This window comes from Somniosus microcephalus, chromosome 6, assembly GCF_052327205.1.
Source record: "Somniosus microcephalus isolate GS21.2 chromosome 6, FLI_Smic_1.0, whole genome shotgun sequence".
In the NCBI taxonomy this organism is placed as follows: domain Eukaryota; kingdom Metazoa; phylum Chordata; class Chondrichthyes; order Squaliformes; family Somniosidae; genus Somniosus; species Somniosus microcephalus.
In genome coordinates, this window is record NC_140992.1 from 170,349,725 (window position 1) to 170,367,678 (window position 17,954).

At 44.1% G+C, this 17,954-nt stretch overlaps 1 protein-coding gene across 2 annotated transcripts in view; it reads right to left on the reverse strand.

The window, feature by feature from the left end:
- The window catches only part of LOC147116199 (axonemal central pair apparatus protein HYDIN-like), a 120,672-nt gene that overhangs the window by 63,461 nt on the left and 39,257 nt on the right, over positions 1–17,954 (reverse strand). For both annotated transcript variants that reach the window (XM_085990924.1, XM_085990923.1), the window contains one exon: positions 11,202–11,367. In XM_085990924.1, coding sequence (XP_085847050.1) covers positions 11,202–11,336 — 135 coding nt within the window. In that variant the 5' untranslated portion in view covers positions 11,337–11,367. The remainder of the gene's footprint in view (positions 1–11,201; positions 11,368–17,954) is intronic.

A 17,954-nucleotide genomic window follows, 5' to 3' on the forward strand; every position in this document is an offset into this window, starting at 1 on the left:
CTTCCGCTGAGCTTCCGTGGAACAATGCAAGAGGCCGAGGATGGTGAGGTCTGAGTGGGAGTGGTGCAAAGAATTAAAGTGACAGGCGACCGGAAGCTCGGGGTCCCCCTTACGGACTGAACGGAGGTGTTCCGCAAACTCGGTTTCTCTCTTCACAGATGCTGCCTGACCTGCTGAGTATCTCCAGCATTTTCTGTTTTTATTATGGCTCAGTTCTAACTCAGTACAAAGTAAGAAATTTTCCCTGAAGTTTCCCTGCATAAAGCTAAGTTGCAGTGTCGAATGTCCTTTGTAAAATGCCTGTCGCTTTGGAAAATTGCAATCAACGTAGAACTGAAAAAAAAAATCACAGCAAAATAATCCCACCAAAAACCAATGTTCTTTCTTTTCAGTACAGTTTGTCACCCTGCACCACAAACTATCACTATCCATGACATTGGGCAGGTGACCCATGTTATAATGGGTCATCAGCACCTATCCCAATGTAGCCATCTACTCTTCCCTGTGGAAGTGCAGAGAGCTTTCAAGAAGAATGTTTGTGTGTTCTTTGAATACACTGAATAAATAGCAGTCTGGATTTGAAATTACTTTGGAGCCTTAACAGGCATGACGTCAGTCTGTGAAACAGTCATAGAATCACACAGCCCATCATGCCTGTGCCAGCTCTCAAAGATCTACCAATTAATCCCACTCGCCCTGATCTTTCCCCATAGCCCTGAAAATGTTTTCCTTTTTAAATATATATCCAATTATTTTTTGAAAGATACTGTTAATTCTGCTTCCATTGCCCTTTCAAGCAATGCATTCCAGATCACAACAACTCGCTGCATAAAAGAAATTCTCCTCATCTCCCCTCTGGTTCTTTTGCCAATTACCTTCAAATCAGTTTCTCCTTATTTACTCTATCAAAATCCTTCATGATTTTGAACACCTCTATTAAATCTCCCCTTAACTTTCTCTGCTCTAAAGGAGAACAATCCCAGCTTTTCTAGTCTCTCTACAGAACTGAATTCCCTCATCCCTGGTAGCATTCTGGTAAATCTCCTCTGCACCCTCTGCACCCATCCTTTCTAAAATGTGGTGCCCATAATTGGACACAATAGTCTAGTTGAGGTCTAACCAGTGATTTATAAAGGTTTACCATAACTTCCTTGCTTTTGTGCTCTATGCCTCTATTTCTAAAGCCAAGGAGTACGTATGCTTTTTAAAAAAAAACTACAGCAACATCGACTTGTCCTGCCACCTTCAAAAATGTGTGTACGTGAACCCCAAGGTCTTTTTCTGTTCCTGCATCCCCCTTTAAAATGTTGCCATTAATTTATATTGCTTTTCCTCATTTGGGCGTTTTTTTTAAATTTAGAAACCAAGACCATTGTGCAGGAGATTGAAAAGAATAAAAGACAAAATAAATCAGGAAGTAGCAATTGGATGATTGCAAACTTGGATTTTAAAAGCCTATGGATTTCAAGCAGAAGGGAAGACCAAGGGAGGTAAGGAGTTGCAGAGTGAACGGTCCTGGAAAACAACGAGTTAGAATAGTGTGCACCGAGTTCTGATTTCAACATACTGTAGTGAGGATGTGGGAAGGAGGAAGAGTATGTGGGATGGATTATTTGGAGTTTAGGAGGAACAAGAGAGGAAAGTTAAGAAATTTAGGACTTGCAACTCGAAGAATACTTTCCAAATCCTTGACATTGTGATCTCAAATTCATATTAGGGCACCAGAACAATATAGCATCGTCATTGATGGGCAGCAATTAAAGGAAAAGCAAGGGTGAGAAAAGAGCTACTTGCTGCTGAGCACTCCTCACTGGCATTAATTTGACTTTATCATTCTATCTGGACAATGATAACATTATTTTGACTGAAAATTGATGTATTCAGCTTATCGCTAATTCCAGGCAGCAACATTAACAGCTGGAACCTTATCTTCCCTGGCCATGACGTCAGGTGAATTGTATAGCTCAATATAAATTGAAATGTGTTTGGAAATTATATTTAAAAATTCAACATAGCAAAACCTTTTAAAGATTATTTAAAATAATAAACTATTTTTGTGAGCGATTACCAAAGCAGATTTACGCTATATAACTCAAAGATAATTCAGACTTAGCCTTGGAGGGCCCTTCACCTCCAAACCGGATGATTAGGAACCTGTAGATTTGACCAGTTAAGGCCACAAACCTGCAACCAACCACTTCATGACTAATGCTGTAAAGAGCACCCACATCCTTATCAAACACTCCCAGCTTCAGATAAATATTAGGATTTCAAGGGATAATGAGGAGAGACAAACTAAAAGCAGCAAGGTGTTCCGTAGACCCAACACGGTGTCACATGGTTTTCTGACCTGAAGTATTCCATTATGATATTTCCTCACTCTCAGATATTTTATTTTTTCCTTCACTCTCTTCTCACAATTATTTCCATGTCTGTTTTCGGTTATGTTGAAATGTCTCAGCCCGAGGTTTGGCTTCCATTGTATCACAATTCACCGCACTGATATTATTGAATGGCACATAGCTCTCCTCTACTTCCTCTTCATTAGCAGTTCCATTTGGCAACCATCTTTAATGAAGGCCTCAAGTGTTACCAACACAATAAAGAAGGGTTTTGTTTCTATAAAAACAGCCATTACAGTGAATTCAGGCCTAGCTCCAGCTGAACATACACTTAATACAGTACGAATCTCAAAAATATTGGGGGCAAAAAGATTGCGTTATTTGTCCCAAACTCAAATCTAGGAGGCCGGGAATTCATAAATGTAAAACCTAAATAATTAAAACACCACAATATGTCATGCTTTCAGATATCAGCTCCTCAGTTGTGGGATGGTACATAACTTACCTAGTTTACAGTTTGCATAATCATTATCGACACAGCATGTACACAAGAAATAACAGATTGCTTGTTTCTACCTGGCGGTCAAAGTTTACACAGAGAATCTTTCTCTAGGTGAGTTAAAGCTGTTCTTCTGTACAAGAAACAAAATACCAATGATAACTGTGGAGCACCATGTTGGTGTACTGTGCCACAGGTTGAGAATTGTGGAACCACAGTCATGGAGAGAGAGAGAAATCTTTTCAATAAATGTTCCTTGATCCCTAATGGTATTCAATCAAATTCCAGCATAAACGTCCATAGATTTTATATGCATGACCTCTAGTCCTACAATCTCTATTCATTTAAAGTACCTAACCAGTCTATGTCCAATCCCTTCATTTTAAAACTGTTAAGCATATCCCCTCTAAGCCAGTGTTTCTCCAAAACACCCTAACTTTCGTCAAAGCTAAGAGCTCAAACATTTGGTTTCATTCTGGTTGTCCCCTCTGCACCTTCTCTGGAACATCAACATTTGTTGGGATCAAAACTGGCACAACAGGGAATACACCAGAGCCTTATATAACCCAAGTGATTCTCACTGTTTTCTACACAATGGTCCTAGCAATACAACCCAAAATTCTATTTGCTTTCCCTAGAGTAACTCGCCCTGTTTGTGTACTTGTGTTTGCTAGTGCTGTTGGGGAGGGTTTAAACTAAAATGGCAGGGGGTTGGGAACCTGTGCAGGGAGACAGAGGAAAGGGAAGCAAGGATAGAAACAAAAGACAGGAAGGAGAAAAGCAAAAGTGGAAGGCAGAGAAATCAAGGGTGTAAATCAAACAGGGCTACAGTAAATAATTCTAAAAGGACTAAGAGTGTTAAAAAAACAAGCCTGAAGGTTTTGTGTCTTTATCCGAGGAGTAATAAGGTGGATGAAATAGCTGCGCAAATAGATGTAAACGGATATGATGTAATTGGAATTATGGAGACATGGCTCCAGGGTGACCAACACTGGGAATTCAACATCCAGGGGTATTCAATATTCAGGAAGGACAGGCAAAAAGGAAAAGGAGGTGGGTAGCATTGCTGGTTAAAGAGGAGATTAACACAATAGTAAGGAAGGATATTAGCTCTGATGATGTGGAATCTGTATGGGTAGAGCTGAGAAATACCAAGGGGCAGAAAACATTAGTGGGAGTTGTATACAGACCACCAAACAGTAATGCTGAGGTTGGGGATGGCATTAAACGGGAAATTAGAGACGCGTGCAATAAGGGCACCGCAGTTATCATGGGTGACTTGAATCTACATATAGATTGGGCCAACCAAATTAGTAACAATACTGTGGAGGAGGAATTCCTGGAGTGTTTACGGGATGGTTTCCTGGACCAATATGTCGAGGAACCAACTAGAGATCAGGCCATCTTAGACTGGGTATTATGTAATGAGAAAGGATTAATTAGCAATGTTGTGCGAGGCGCCTTGGGGAGAAGTGATCATAGAATTCTTCATAAAGATGGAGAGTGAAGTAGTTGACTCAGAGACTAGGCTTCTGAATTTAAATAAAGGAAACTACGATGGTATGAGGCGTGAGTTGACTAGGATGGATTGGGGAATGTTACTTAAAGGGTTGACGGCGGATAGGCAATGGCAAACATTTAAAGATCGCATGGATGAACTACAGAATTTGTTCATCATTGTTCAGCATAAAAATAAAACAAAAAAGGTGACTCAACCGTGGCTAACAAGGGAAATTAGGGATAGCATAAGATCCAAGGAGAGGACATATAAATTGGCCAGAAAAAGCAGCAAAACTGAGGATTGGGAGCAGTTTATCATTCAGCAAAGGGGGACAAAGGGATTAATTAAGAGGGGGGAAATAGAATATATGAGAGTAAGCTTGCAGGGAACATAAAAACTGACTGTAAAAGCGTCTATAGATATGTGAAGAGAAAAACATTGGTGAAGTCAAGCATAGGTCAATCAGGTGAATTTATAATGGGGAACAAAGAAATGGCGGACCAATTAAATACATACTTTGGTTCCGTCTTCACAAAGGAGGACACAAATAACCTTCCAGAGATTTCGGGGAACATAGGGTCTAATGAGAGGGAGGAATGGAATGAAATCAGTATTTGTAGGGAAATGGTGTTAGGGAAATTGACAGGATTGAAGGCCGATAAATCCCCAGGGCCTCATAATTTACATCCTAGGATACTGAAGGAAGTGGCCCTAGAAATAGTAGATGCATTGCCGGTCATCTTCCAAAATTCTATAGGCTCTGGAATAGTTCCCATGGATTGGAGGGTAGCTAATGTAACCCCACTATTTAAAAAAGGTGGTAGAGAGAAAACAGGGAATTATAAGTCTGCATAATTACAAGTAAGCCTGACATCGGTAGTGGGGAAAATGCTAGAGTCCATTATAAAAGATGTAATAGCAGAGCACTTGGAAAACAGTGACAGGATCGGACAAAGTCAACATATGGATTTACAAAAGGTAAATCATGCTTGACTAATCTACTGGAATTTTTTGAGGATGTAACTGGTAGAATAGATAAGGGAGAACCAGTGGATGTGGTGTATTTGGACTTTCAGAAGGCTTTTGATAAGGTCCCGCATAAGAGATTGGCGTGCAAAGTTAAAGCACATGGGATTGGGGGTAAGGTACTGACTTGGATAGAGAACTGGTTGGCAGACAGAAAGCAAAGAGTTGGAATAAACGGGTCTTTTTCCAAGTGGCAGGTACTGCAGGGATCGGTGCTAGGACCCTAGCTATTCACAATATATATTAATGATCTAGACGAGGGAACTACAGGAAACTTCGCGATATCCGGCACCGATGGGACCGAGCTGCTGCCGATCTATCAAAACTTCCGGATAGACCAGCGCTAATGTTGAAGGATACGGAGGTTTTCATCTCCGTATCTGACAACAAACACTGTTGCTTAGCAACAGCTTGTAAACACTCGGCCCGTACCTTGGAAGCGTCTCTGAAGCTGTTGCTAAGCTACAGAGACGCTTTCCAGAGCCTGGCTGTTAAAAAAAAATGCTAGGAGAAGCAAAAAAACCTAACCAAAACGGCTGCTGATTTCTGTCGTTAGATCGAGGTTTCCAGACATACAACCTCCGGATAAACCAAAGTTTCCTGTAGATGTAATATCTCCAAGTTTGCAGACGACACAAAGCTGGGTGGGCGTGTGTGCTGTGAGGAGGATGCAGAGAAACTCCAGTATGATTCGGACAGGTTGGGTGATTGGGCAGATGCATGGCAGATGCAGTATAATGTGGATAAATGCGAGGTTATCCACTTTGGTGGCAAAAACAGGAAGGCAGATTATTATCTGAATGGCAATAGATTGGGAGAAGGGGAAGTGCAACGAGACCTGGGTGTCCTTGTGCACCAGTCACTGAAAGTAAGCATGCAGGTGCAGCAGGCAGTTAAGAAGGCACATGGTATGTTGGCCTTCATAGCGAGAGGATTCGACTACAGGAGCAAGGATGTCTTGCTGCAGTTGTACAGGGCCTTGGCGAGACCACACCTTGGGTATTGTATGCAGTTTTGGGTATTGTGTGCAGTTTTGGTCGCCTTATCTTAGGAAGGGTGCTCTTGCCATGGAGAGAGTGCAGCGAAGATTCACCAGACTGATACCTGGGATGGCAGGAATGACGTATGAAGAGAGATTGAGTCGATTAGGCTTATATTCGCTAGAGTTCAGAAGAATGAGAGGGGATCTCATTGAAACTTATAAAATTCTAACAGGACTAGACAGACTAGATGCAGGAAGGATGTTCCCGATGGCGGGGGAGTCCAGAACCAGGGGTCACAGTCTAAGGGGTAAGCCATTTAGGACAGAGATGAGGAGGAATTTCTTCACCCAGTGAGTGGTGAACCTGTGGAATTCTCTACCACAGAAGGCAGTTGAGGCCAACTTATTAAATATATTCAAGAAGGAGTTGGATATATTTCTTAAGGCTAAAGGGATCAATGGATATGGGGAGAAAGCAGGGACAGGGTACTGAATTTGGATGATCAGCCATGATCTCATTAAATGGCGGAACAGGCTCGAGAGGCCGAATGGCCTACTCCTGCTCCTATCTTTTATGTTTCTATGTTTACTTTCAATGAGCGACCAATGATTACCCCCAGGTCTCTCCCTGATCCTTTAACAGGAGCCACTAAGTGGTATAAACATGTCTGGAGTTATCTCACCCAAGTGTATGATACTATATTAAATAACATCTCCACACGGGTCTGTTTATCTAACTATCTAAATCAGTCTGCAACCGATCAGTTTGTCTTTAATTTCTAAACCCAGCGTATATTTTTGTGGCATGGTGAAAGGAATGGGGCAGGAGTTCCAGAGGGCAGGGGCGTTGTAGCTGAACAAGCAGCCATCAATGGTGGCATGAGGGGGAAAGCAGACCCCAGTAGTGAAGGAGTAAAGCACACAAGTGGGGACGCAAGGCTGGAGATCACCATGGCAGGGCGGGTTGAGGTCATGGAGGGATTTAAAAGTGAAGACGTGTATTTTGAAGCCAAATCTACAGGGTACAGGGAACCAGCGTAGCTTGGGGATTACCATGAATGGCAGTGCAGGACTTGGCACAGATGAGGGCAGGGGCTACAACATTTAAGTTGTAGGTTGTTAAGGGCTGAGATAGGGAAGCCAGTGAGGAAAGCATTGTGATGCAAGAAACGCACCAGCCAATTTTCACACAGCAAGGTCCCACAAACAGTAATGCGATAATGACCAGATCATCTGTTTTTAGTGATGTTGGTTGAGGAACAAATATTGGCCAGAATACTGGGAGAACTCCCCTGCTCTTCTTCGAATAGTGCCGTGGGATCTTTCACATCCATCTGAGGGGACAGACAGGGCCTCGTGTTGAGATCTCATTTGAAAGACGGCACCTCCGGACAGTGCAGCACTCCCTTAGTACTGCACTGGAGTCTCAGCCTAGATTTTGTGCTCAAGTCTCTGGAGTGGGATTATAACCCACAACCTTCTGACTCAAACAAGATGGAGGGTGTCTTCAACCCTCCATTGTGTTGTGTGGCACGACCACTGTGCTAAATGGAATAGATTCAGAACAGATCTAGCAGCTCAAAACTGGGCATCCATGAGGCACTGTGGACCATCAGCAGCAGCAGAATTGTATTCCACCACAATCTGTAACCTCATGGCCCAGCATATCCCTCACTCTACCATTACCATCAAGCCAGGAAACCAACCCTGGTTCAATAAGGAGTGTAGAAGAACATGCCAGGAGCAGCACCAGGCATACCTAAAGAAAATGCGGTGCCAACCTGGGGAAGCTGCAACACAGGACTACATGTATGTGGAAGCAGCATGCTATAGACAGAGCTAAGCGATCCCACAATCAACGGATCAGATCAAAGCTCTGCAGTCCTACCACATCCAGTCGTGAATGGTGGTGGACCATTAAACAACTAATGGGAGGAGGAGGCTCCATGAATACCCCCATCCTCAATTATGGTGGAGCCCAGCACATGAGTGCAAAAGACAAAACTGAAGCGTTTGCAACCATCTTCAGCCAGAAGTGCTGCATGGATAATCCATATCAGCCTCCTCCTAAGGTCCCCACCACGACAGAAACCAGTCTTCAGTCAATTCGATTCACTCCATGTGATATCAAGAAATGGCTGAGCGCACTGGATACAGCAAAGGCTGTGGGCCCCGACAACATCCCGGATGTCATGCTGAAGACTTGTGCTCCAGAACTAGCCGCGCCTCTAGCCAAACTGTTCCAGTACAGCTATAATACTGGCATCAATCCAACAATATGGGAAACTGCCCAGGTATATCCTGTCCACAAAAAGCAGGACAAATCCAATCCAGCCAATTACCGCCACATCAGTCGACTCTCAATCATCAGCAAAGTGATGGAAGGAGTTGTCAATAGTGCTATCAAGCAGCACTTACTCACCAATAACCTGCTCACTGATGCTCAGTTTGGGTTCTGCCAGGACCACTCGGCTCCAGACCTCATTACAGCCTTGGTCCAAACATGGACAAAAGAGCTGAATTCCAGAGGTGAGGCGAGAGTGACTGCCCTTGACATCAAGGCAGCATTTGACCAAGTGTTGCATCAAGGAGCCCCAGTAAAACTGAAGTCAATGGGAATCGGGGGGAAAACGCTCCACTGGCTGGAGTCATACCTAGCACAAAGGAAGATGGTTGTGGTGGTTGGAGGTCAGTCATCACAGCCTCAGGGCATCGCAGCAAGAGTTCCTCACGGCAGTGTCCTAGGCCCAACCATCTTCAGCTGCTTCATCAATGACCTTCCCTCCAACATAAGGTCAGAAGTGGGGATGTTTGCTGATGACTGCACAGTGTGCAGCGCAATTCACAACTCCTCAAATAACGAAGCAGTCTATGCTCACATGCAACAAGATCTGGACGACACTCAGGCTTGGGCTGATAAGTGGCAGGTAACATTCACGCCACACAAGTGGTAGGCAATGACTATCTCCAACAAGCGAGCATCTAACCACCGCCCCTTGACATTCAACGGCATTACCATCGCCGCATCCCCCACCATCAATATCCTGGGGGTCACCATTGACCAGAAGCTGAACTGGACCAGCCACATAAATACTGTGGCAACAAGAGCAGATCAGAGGCTGGGTATTCTGTGACGAGTGTCTCACCTCCTGACTCCCCGAAGCCTTTCCACCATCTACAAGGCACAAGTCAGGAGTGTGATGGAATACTCTCCACTTGCCTGGATGAGTGCAGCTCCAACAACACTCAAGAAGCTCGACACCATCCAAGACAAAGCAGCCCACTTGATTGGCACCCCAGCCACTACCTTAAACATTCACTCCCTCCACCACCGGCGTACCATGGCTGCAGTGTGTACCTTCTACAAGATGCACTGCAGCAACTCACCAAGGTTTCTTCAGCAGCACCTTCCCAACCCGCGACCTCTACCACCTAGAAGGACAAGGGCAGCAGGCACATGGGAACACCACCACCTTCAAGTTCCCATTCCAAGTCACACACCATCCTGAGTTGGAAGTATATTGCCATTCCTTCATCGTCGCTGGGTCAAAATCCTGGAATCCCTCCCCAACAGCACAGTGCAGAAGGCGGCTCATCATCACCTTCTCAAGGACAACTAGGAATGGGCAATAATGGTCTTGCCAGCGACGCCCACATCCCATGAGCGAATAATTAAAAAAGTGCTACCACGGAGCCACATCTGACACTCATGATGATAACAGCAGGTTGGAAAGAGTTGGGGACAGTGCTGGAGAATATAGACAGGTTGATGATATCAGCAAGCATGGGCTGACGAAGCGAAGTTGAGTGGTCAGGAGGGGAGAGGGTCTAGGGAGTAGGTGATAGGCTTCATAAATGAAGGTGTGTTGAGGTCAGAGGAGGAAATGATAGCAGTTAGGCAGAGAATTATGATAGCAAAATACTGCAGATGCTGGAAATCCGAAATAACAACAGAAAGGCTTTGCGGAACGCCTCCGTTCAGTCCGTAAGGGTGACCCCGAGCTTCCGGTCGCCTGTCATTTTAATTCACCGCCCCATTCCCACTCGGACCTCACCGTCCTTGGCCTCTTGCATTGTTCCACGGAAGCTCACCGTAAACTTGAGGAACAGCACCTCATCTTCCGATTAGGCACTTTCGAGTTCAACAATTTCAGATCATAACCTCGGCCCCTATTACATTTTTACTTATTTTTTTTATCCACACCTTTGTTTTGGCCTTTCCCCCCCGCCCTTTCTTTTTTTTTCTCTCTCTCCCACATGGCAGCTGTCTCCCATTCTGCCAGCGCATTTTACACCTAATCTAGAGCCGTCTTTTGTCTCCACTTGTCCTATCACCGTCTCGTCTCGTTTTGAATAGCTCTTAATGTCTCTTCTCTTTTGTTCTCTCCCAGCCTGGCCTCTTAATCTATTTCATTTCCTGTGCTTCTTTAGTCTTGACAAAGGGTTTTCACCCGAAACGACTCTATTATCTCTCCACTGTCTCAGATTCCTGCCAAGAGCTGATCATAGGTGTTGGTAGGAGGGGAAGTTGCCAGGCTGGGTCAGTGCAGTGCTGAAATAAACACTACCGAAGAAAGAAGCATTCAAAACTGTCAGCCCAGCCAGCTGCCAATGTAGAGTTACCGAGTCCGATCGGCAATGCAGTTGGTGGAGAGATTGCCGGCAATGACAACGCTGATAGTATCTACTCTTAAGCCATTATCAGACCTCCCCGCTGAACCTGGAACCTCTCTCCTCCAACTGATCCTGGTGGGATAATGAAATCCACTCCAGGACCCATGTGGAGGTGTGATCACCATCTTAGCACAGCACATGCATTTGTCAGAAAAAAGTGCTCACTTTTATTCATACCTTAACATTTGTCACCTCTCTTTTGATCATTTTTGGATTGCCAGGTTCCACCACCTTGCTTTTAAATCCTTCCAGCAACTTGAGGAAGGTGCTCCGCATTGCTCGATCAGTTGCTTCCACATTGCCTGCAGCCATGTTGTAGTCTCTTCACCAGCACTCAGCTCATCTGTAAGAGAGTGAAAAAAATGTCAGTCCTGCTGTAAGTCAAATACAGTGCTGTACAAGAGCAAGAACCCCTACCTGATGTTTCCCTTCACTAGCGCAAGGTCACTGAGGTAAATTGTACCATCCTTAACACAGCCAAAGCTGCCACCTGGCTGGCTGTTCATAGGCACTGCTGTGGTTTTTCCCCCCTCAAACGGACTCCAATTGTGGATTGAAACCTTTAATCAGGAGTACACAGTACGTTTTTAATCACACTGTCCCAATCTGTCTGCAGAGAGGGAGATTGGAGCCGTTTACCTGTGGTCCTTGTATCTGGTGAGCATATGGGTGCTCTGCAGGTTATGTGGCACGCTCAGTGAATGGTTTTGCCCTATCCAACAGTTTCAGTGACTCAGGCTGCTGCAAGCTTTGGTGTACCAGTGTCACTGCAAATACAAGCAGCAAGGTCTCAAACCTTCCCTTTAAATTTTCCCATTTGGTAATCTGTCTGTCCTCTCGCCCACTATGACGCTGTCCTTCTCCAACCTCTTTCTCCTCTTGATGTTTATTTATATCCACTACAAAGTAGCATTTTTTAAAAATAAAATCTGATATCAAAAGCTGTGTGGAAATATTACTTGTTCTCCTTTTCTTGTTTCAAAATGATAGTGAAAGATGCTTATTTTAAAATGAAGACAGAATGAGCTATTTCACTGTCTCACAGCAGATGTGCATTGCATAGCAAACTGAACTGACTGGGAATCCATCATCACTTGGCTTCGGTTATTGGTTTACTGATGACAGAAAACCGTTACCACTACTACTGCCACTGAGTGTTCTATACCGCCTGCGATAACTTGTAATGTAATTTGTTTTGGCATCAGTAAAAGGTTGAATGTTTTTATGTCTAGAAGGCAATACAAAATTTAACCCGGAAGTGGTGATGTGGAAACAAACCCATACTCTTTCCCAACACTCCTTACTTATAGTCACTACAACAGGCAGTGTCCACACACAATTCCATGCTTGCTATGAACTGAAACTTAACCTTGGTGCATTAGGAGAGTGGGATGTAGCAGGTCACCGGGCAAACAATCTACTCTTTTAAGTGTAAACTTGCCATTGGATGGTACGTATGATTCTACTGCATTGCACATCACCTCAGATGACATATATCATCTACACAAGATACTTTCCCCAACAGGTTAATCTATTAGTCAGATTTATTTGCAAAATAGAATTATTTACAGAAGCAAGCAATATATACAAGAAATCCAACAGTGCAGGACAGCGTTAGGTGTCGGGAGAGAGCTTACAAGCGACTAATAAACCAAACCAATTTGCATGATTATATATATCAAAAAAACACATACACGTAGAAAAATTCCCCGAGGCACTTCACAGAGGTGTAAGCAAACAAAATATATGCCAAGACAAAGGAGACATTAGGAAAGATAAAGGGGGTGGGGGTTAAGGAGGTAGGAAAGGCAGGCGAAAAGGCAAAGGGGTTTAGGGAGGGAATTCTAGAAAATGGGGTTTGGACACCTGAAGGCACGGCCGCCAATGCTGGGATGAAGGCTCGAGTGGGAGTAACAGAGGTTTCAGGTGGTTGGGGGGTGGAGTGGTCATTACCTAGTTTGTCATAAAAAATATTTACAGCACAAAAAGAAGCCACTTTGCCTATTCTGTCTGTGCTGGCTCTTGGCTAGAGGAATCCAAAACGAATACAGTACCTCTGTCCTGCTCTACCCCACATCCTGTATCTTGCTCTGCTTCAAATGTTTATCCACTTTCCCTTTAAAAGATGCAGTGGTTTCTATGTCAATCACGCCCTGTGGTAAAGTATTCAAAGCTCTAAAACTGCCTGCATAAAAAAATTCTCCTAACCTCACACCTCACTCTCCTGGTGACTATTTTAAATATTGGTACCAACGACATATGCAGAAAGAGGGATGAGGTCCTGCAGGCAGACTATAGGGAGCTAGGAAAGAGATTAAATAGCAGGACCGCAAAAGGTAGTAATCTCCAGATTACTCCCGGTGCCATGTGCTAGTGAGTACAGAATAGGAGAATAGAGCAGATGAATGCGTGGCTGGAGAGGTGGTGCAGGAGGGAGGCCTTTAGATTCCTGAGGCATTGGGACCATTTTTGGGGAAGGTGGGACGTGTACAAGCCGGATGTATTGCACCTCAACAGAGCCAGGACCAATATTCTCGCGAGGAAATTTGCTGGTGCTGTTGGGGAGGGTTTAAACTAGCTTGGCAGGGGGATGGGTACCAGCATATAGGAGCAGAAAAGAGGAATAAGGTGCATAAAAAAGTGTGTGTGTTGGATACTACTAGAGAAGAAAGTAGCACTAGAGGCGGAAGTAGTACCATATTAGATAGGAGAAGACTAAGAAAGACTATGAAAAATTCAAAAATTGGTTTAGAATGCATGTACGTAAACGCACAAAGTGCGGTGAATAAGGTTGGTGAACTACAAGCACAATTAGCCATGTGGCAATATGATGTGACAATAACGGAAACGTGGCTTAAAAACGGTGAGGACTGGGCACTTAATATTCAAGGGTACAAGGTGTTCAGAAAAGATAGGGAAGGAAAAAAGGGAGATGGGGTGGCAGTGCTAATTCAGGAAGATATTGTAGTGTTGGAAAGGGAGATGTTCTTGAGGGGACAAGGACAGAATCCATTTGGTTACAGTTGAGCAACAAAAAGGGTATGATCACACTATTGGGGGTATTCTACAGGCCTCCAAATAGTGAGAGGGAGGTGGAGGAGCAAATCTGCAGGGAAATCGCAGAGATATGCAAGAGCTATAGAGTGGTGATATTGGGGACTTTAATTACCCAAATATCGAATGGTAAAATGTTAGGGTAAAGGGAACGGAGGGGGAGGAATTTCTGAAATGTGATCAGGTGAATTTCCTTGACCTGTATGTTCTTGGCCCAACTAGGAAGGAAGCATTGCTGGATCTGGTGCTGGGGAATGAGGTGGGCCAGGTCGACCAAGTGTCTGTGGGAGAACACTTGGGTACGAGTGATCACCAAATCATAAGATTTAGATTCGCAATGGAGAGAAGCAGGGAACAATCTAGAGTGGAACTTCGAAACTGGAATAGGGCTAACTTCAATGGGATGCGAAAGGATCTAGCCAGGGTAAAATGGAACCAAAGACTGACAGGAAAAACTGTAATGGAACAATGGGTGATCTTTAAGGAGGAGATGTTCCAAGTACAGGCTAGGTTCACTCCAACAAGCGGGAAGGGTAAGGGAACCAAAGCAAGGGCTCCTTGGATGACGAGGGAGAGAGAGAGAAGATGATGAAACAAAAAAAGAGGGTGTATGATGAATGTCAGGTGAATTCTTCAAGGGAGAACCAGACCAAATACAATAAGTTGAGAGGGGAAGTGAAGATGAAAATAAGATTGGCAAAGAGAGAATATGAGAGTAGAATGGCGGTTAACATAAAAGGGAACCCAAAAATCTTCTACTGGCATGTAAACAGTAAGCAGGTGGTAAGAGGTGGGGTGGGACCTATTAGAGACAAAGAAGGTGATATATGCTTAGAGGCGCAGGGCAAGACTAGAATACTCAATGAGTACTTTGCATCAGTGTTTACTAAGGAGGTGGATGCTGACAAAATGTCAGTAGAAGTGGAAAAGGTAGAAGCAATGAAAGGGGTGAAAATTGATAGACAGGATGTACTAGAAAGGCTGGGTATGCTTAGAGTGGATAAGTCGCCTGGTCCAGATGGCTTGCATCCCAGGCAATTAGGGGAGGAGATAGCAGAAGGGCTTGTCATAATTTTCCAATCTTCACTAGATGCTGGGGAGGTGCCTGAGGATTGGAAAGTGGCAAATGTGACACCATTGTTTAAGAAAGGGTGTAATGACTACAGGCCAGTCAGTTTAAAAACAGTGGTGGGTAAAGTTTTAGAACTTGGTGAGGTTTAAGCTGATTACGGAGAGCCAACATGGATTTGTAAAAGGCAGATCGTGTTTCACTAATCTAATTGAATTTTTTGATGAAGTAACAGGGAGGATTGATGAAGGGAATGCAATGGATGTTGTCTACATGGATTTTAGGAAGGCGATTGACAAAGTACCACATAGAAGGCTGGTTAATAAAATTGAGGCTCATGAAATAGGTGGGTCAGTGGCAGCTTGGATAAGGAACTAGCTTAAGGACAGAAAACAGCGAATTGTGGTAAATGGCTGTTTTTCAGACTGGAGGATGGTAGACAGTGGTGTTCCCCAAGGGTCAGTGCTGGGGCCACTGCTTTTTTTGATATAGATGTATAAAAATGACCTGGATATTGGAAATCAGAGTAGAATTTCTAAATTTGCCGATGACACCAAACTTGGGGGTGTGGCAAACAGTGAGGATAATACCAATTGACTGCAACAGGACATAGAAAGGCTAGCAGAATGGGCAGATGGAATTTAATACAGAGAAGTGTGAGGTGATGCATTTTGGCAGAAGGAACAAGGAGAGGCAATATACACTTAATGGCACAGTTTTAAAGAGTGTGCAGGGACAGAGGGGCCTGGGAGTTAATGTACATAGGTCCCTGAAGGTGGCAGGACATATTGAGAGAGTGGTTAGCAAAGCATATGGGATCTTGGGCTTCATAAATAGAGATATTGAGTACAAATATAGAGAAGTTATGCTGAACCTTTATAAAGCGCTGGTTAGGCCACAACTGGAGTATTGCGCTTAGTTCTGGTCACCACACTTTAGGAAGGATGTGAAGGCCCTTGAGAGGGTGCAGAGGAGATTTACCAGAATGGTTCTGGGGATGGGGGATCTTAGCTACAAGGACAGGTTGTAGAAGCTGGATTTGTTTTCATTAGAACAAAGGAGGTCGAGGGGTGATTTGATAGAGGTGTACAAGATTATGACGGGTTTGGATAGGCTAGACGGGGAAAAGCTGTTTCCACTAGTTGATGGTACAAGGACTAGGGGACACAGATTTAAAGTTTTGGGCAAGAGATACGGGGGGATGTGAGGAAAAAAAATTTTTACGCAGCAAGTGGTGAAGATCTGGAATTCGCTGCCGACGGAAGTGGTGGAAGCGGACACACTCAATGTTTTCAAGGGGAGATTGGATAGGCACTTGAGGGAAATAAACTTGCAGGGCTACGGGGATAGAGCGGGGGAATGGGACTGACTGGATTGCTCTACAGAGAGCCGGCACGGACTCGATGGGCCGAATGGCCTCCTTCTGTGCCGTTATGACTCTATGATGACCCTTTGCCACTGACTCCCCAACCAGACAAAATAGTGTTTCCTTATTCACTTCATCAAAACCTTCATAAATTTTAACACATAGAAGTTGCAACACAGAAACCTGTCACTGGGCCTAATCAGTCCGTGTCAGTGTTCACCCGCCACACAATCAAATAGTTCTAATCATATCTACTCACGCTGTTCCTATATTCCTTTAACCCTGTTTCCTTCATCCATCCATCTATCTAATCTAATCTTGAGTACTGACATAGTTTCTGCCTCAACCAGGACCTCTATGAACCACTAACCCTGGAAGTGAATTCCACAGCCTTACAACTGTGTGTGAAGAAGTTTCTCCTCACTCAGTTCTAAACCTCTTACATTTAATTTTGAATGTTTGGCCCCTCAACTACTGGAAACAGTCCGATTCCATCAACCTTGCCCCATAATTTTAAAAACTTCTATCATATAGCCCCATAATCTGTATTGTTCTAACCAAAAGACCCAACCTTTCGTTCATATTTCTATTTCCTTGTACCAGGCAGTGTCTTAGTGAGTCTACTTTGTACCCTCTCTAATGCCTCAATATGCTTCCTAGAATGTGCAGCTTAATGCTGCATACAACACTCTAACTGAGGTCTTAAGGTCTCATTATAGGCTCATTATTACCACTAAGTTAAAACTTAGAATTCTATTAGTTTTTAACAACCCGAGGTGCTACCTATAATGTCCTGTGAATTTATACCCCACAAACCCCTCTGCTCTTCCACAGCACCAAACCTATTTTAGTTCAGAGTATAATTACTGCTGTTAGGTTTTTTTTAATCAAGATGTATCACCTCACACTTACTGATATTGAATTCTAACAGAAACTTTATAGACCATTCCTCATCTCATCAATATCTCTTGCAGTTTCCTTTGGACTTCTAAAGAATTACCTGAACCTCCTATTTTGGCATCATCTGCAAATTTCAAGACCACTCCCTCCAACAACTTATAGGCAGCTTCCAGTCACAGCCAGGAATGCAGCTTTTCACAGCAGGGACAGGATTTCCAAAACAGCTTCTCCAGCGCTTACATCAACTCCAACCCAAGCATCCCTGCCTTTCCTACCTGCACCCAGCCTATACCAAGCACCATCCTATCCCACCTAGTGCTAAACCATCCCTGGCAAAACCCCTATAGCTTCTCTCAGTAGCAGGCCCCCCCACTGCTCCTCTCACACTCCTACAACCCAGGAGCCCTCTCCCACTCAAGACCTCCCCCCTCATCAATGGTCCTATACACCAATATTACCCACACACTTCCGCCAGACCCTCGAACCCTCTTCCTAATGCTCCCAAACATCAATGCCCCATTGCAATCCCAGATCTCTCAAA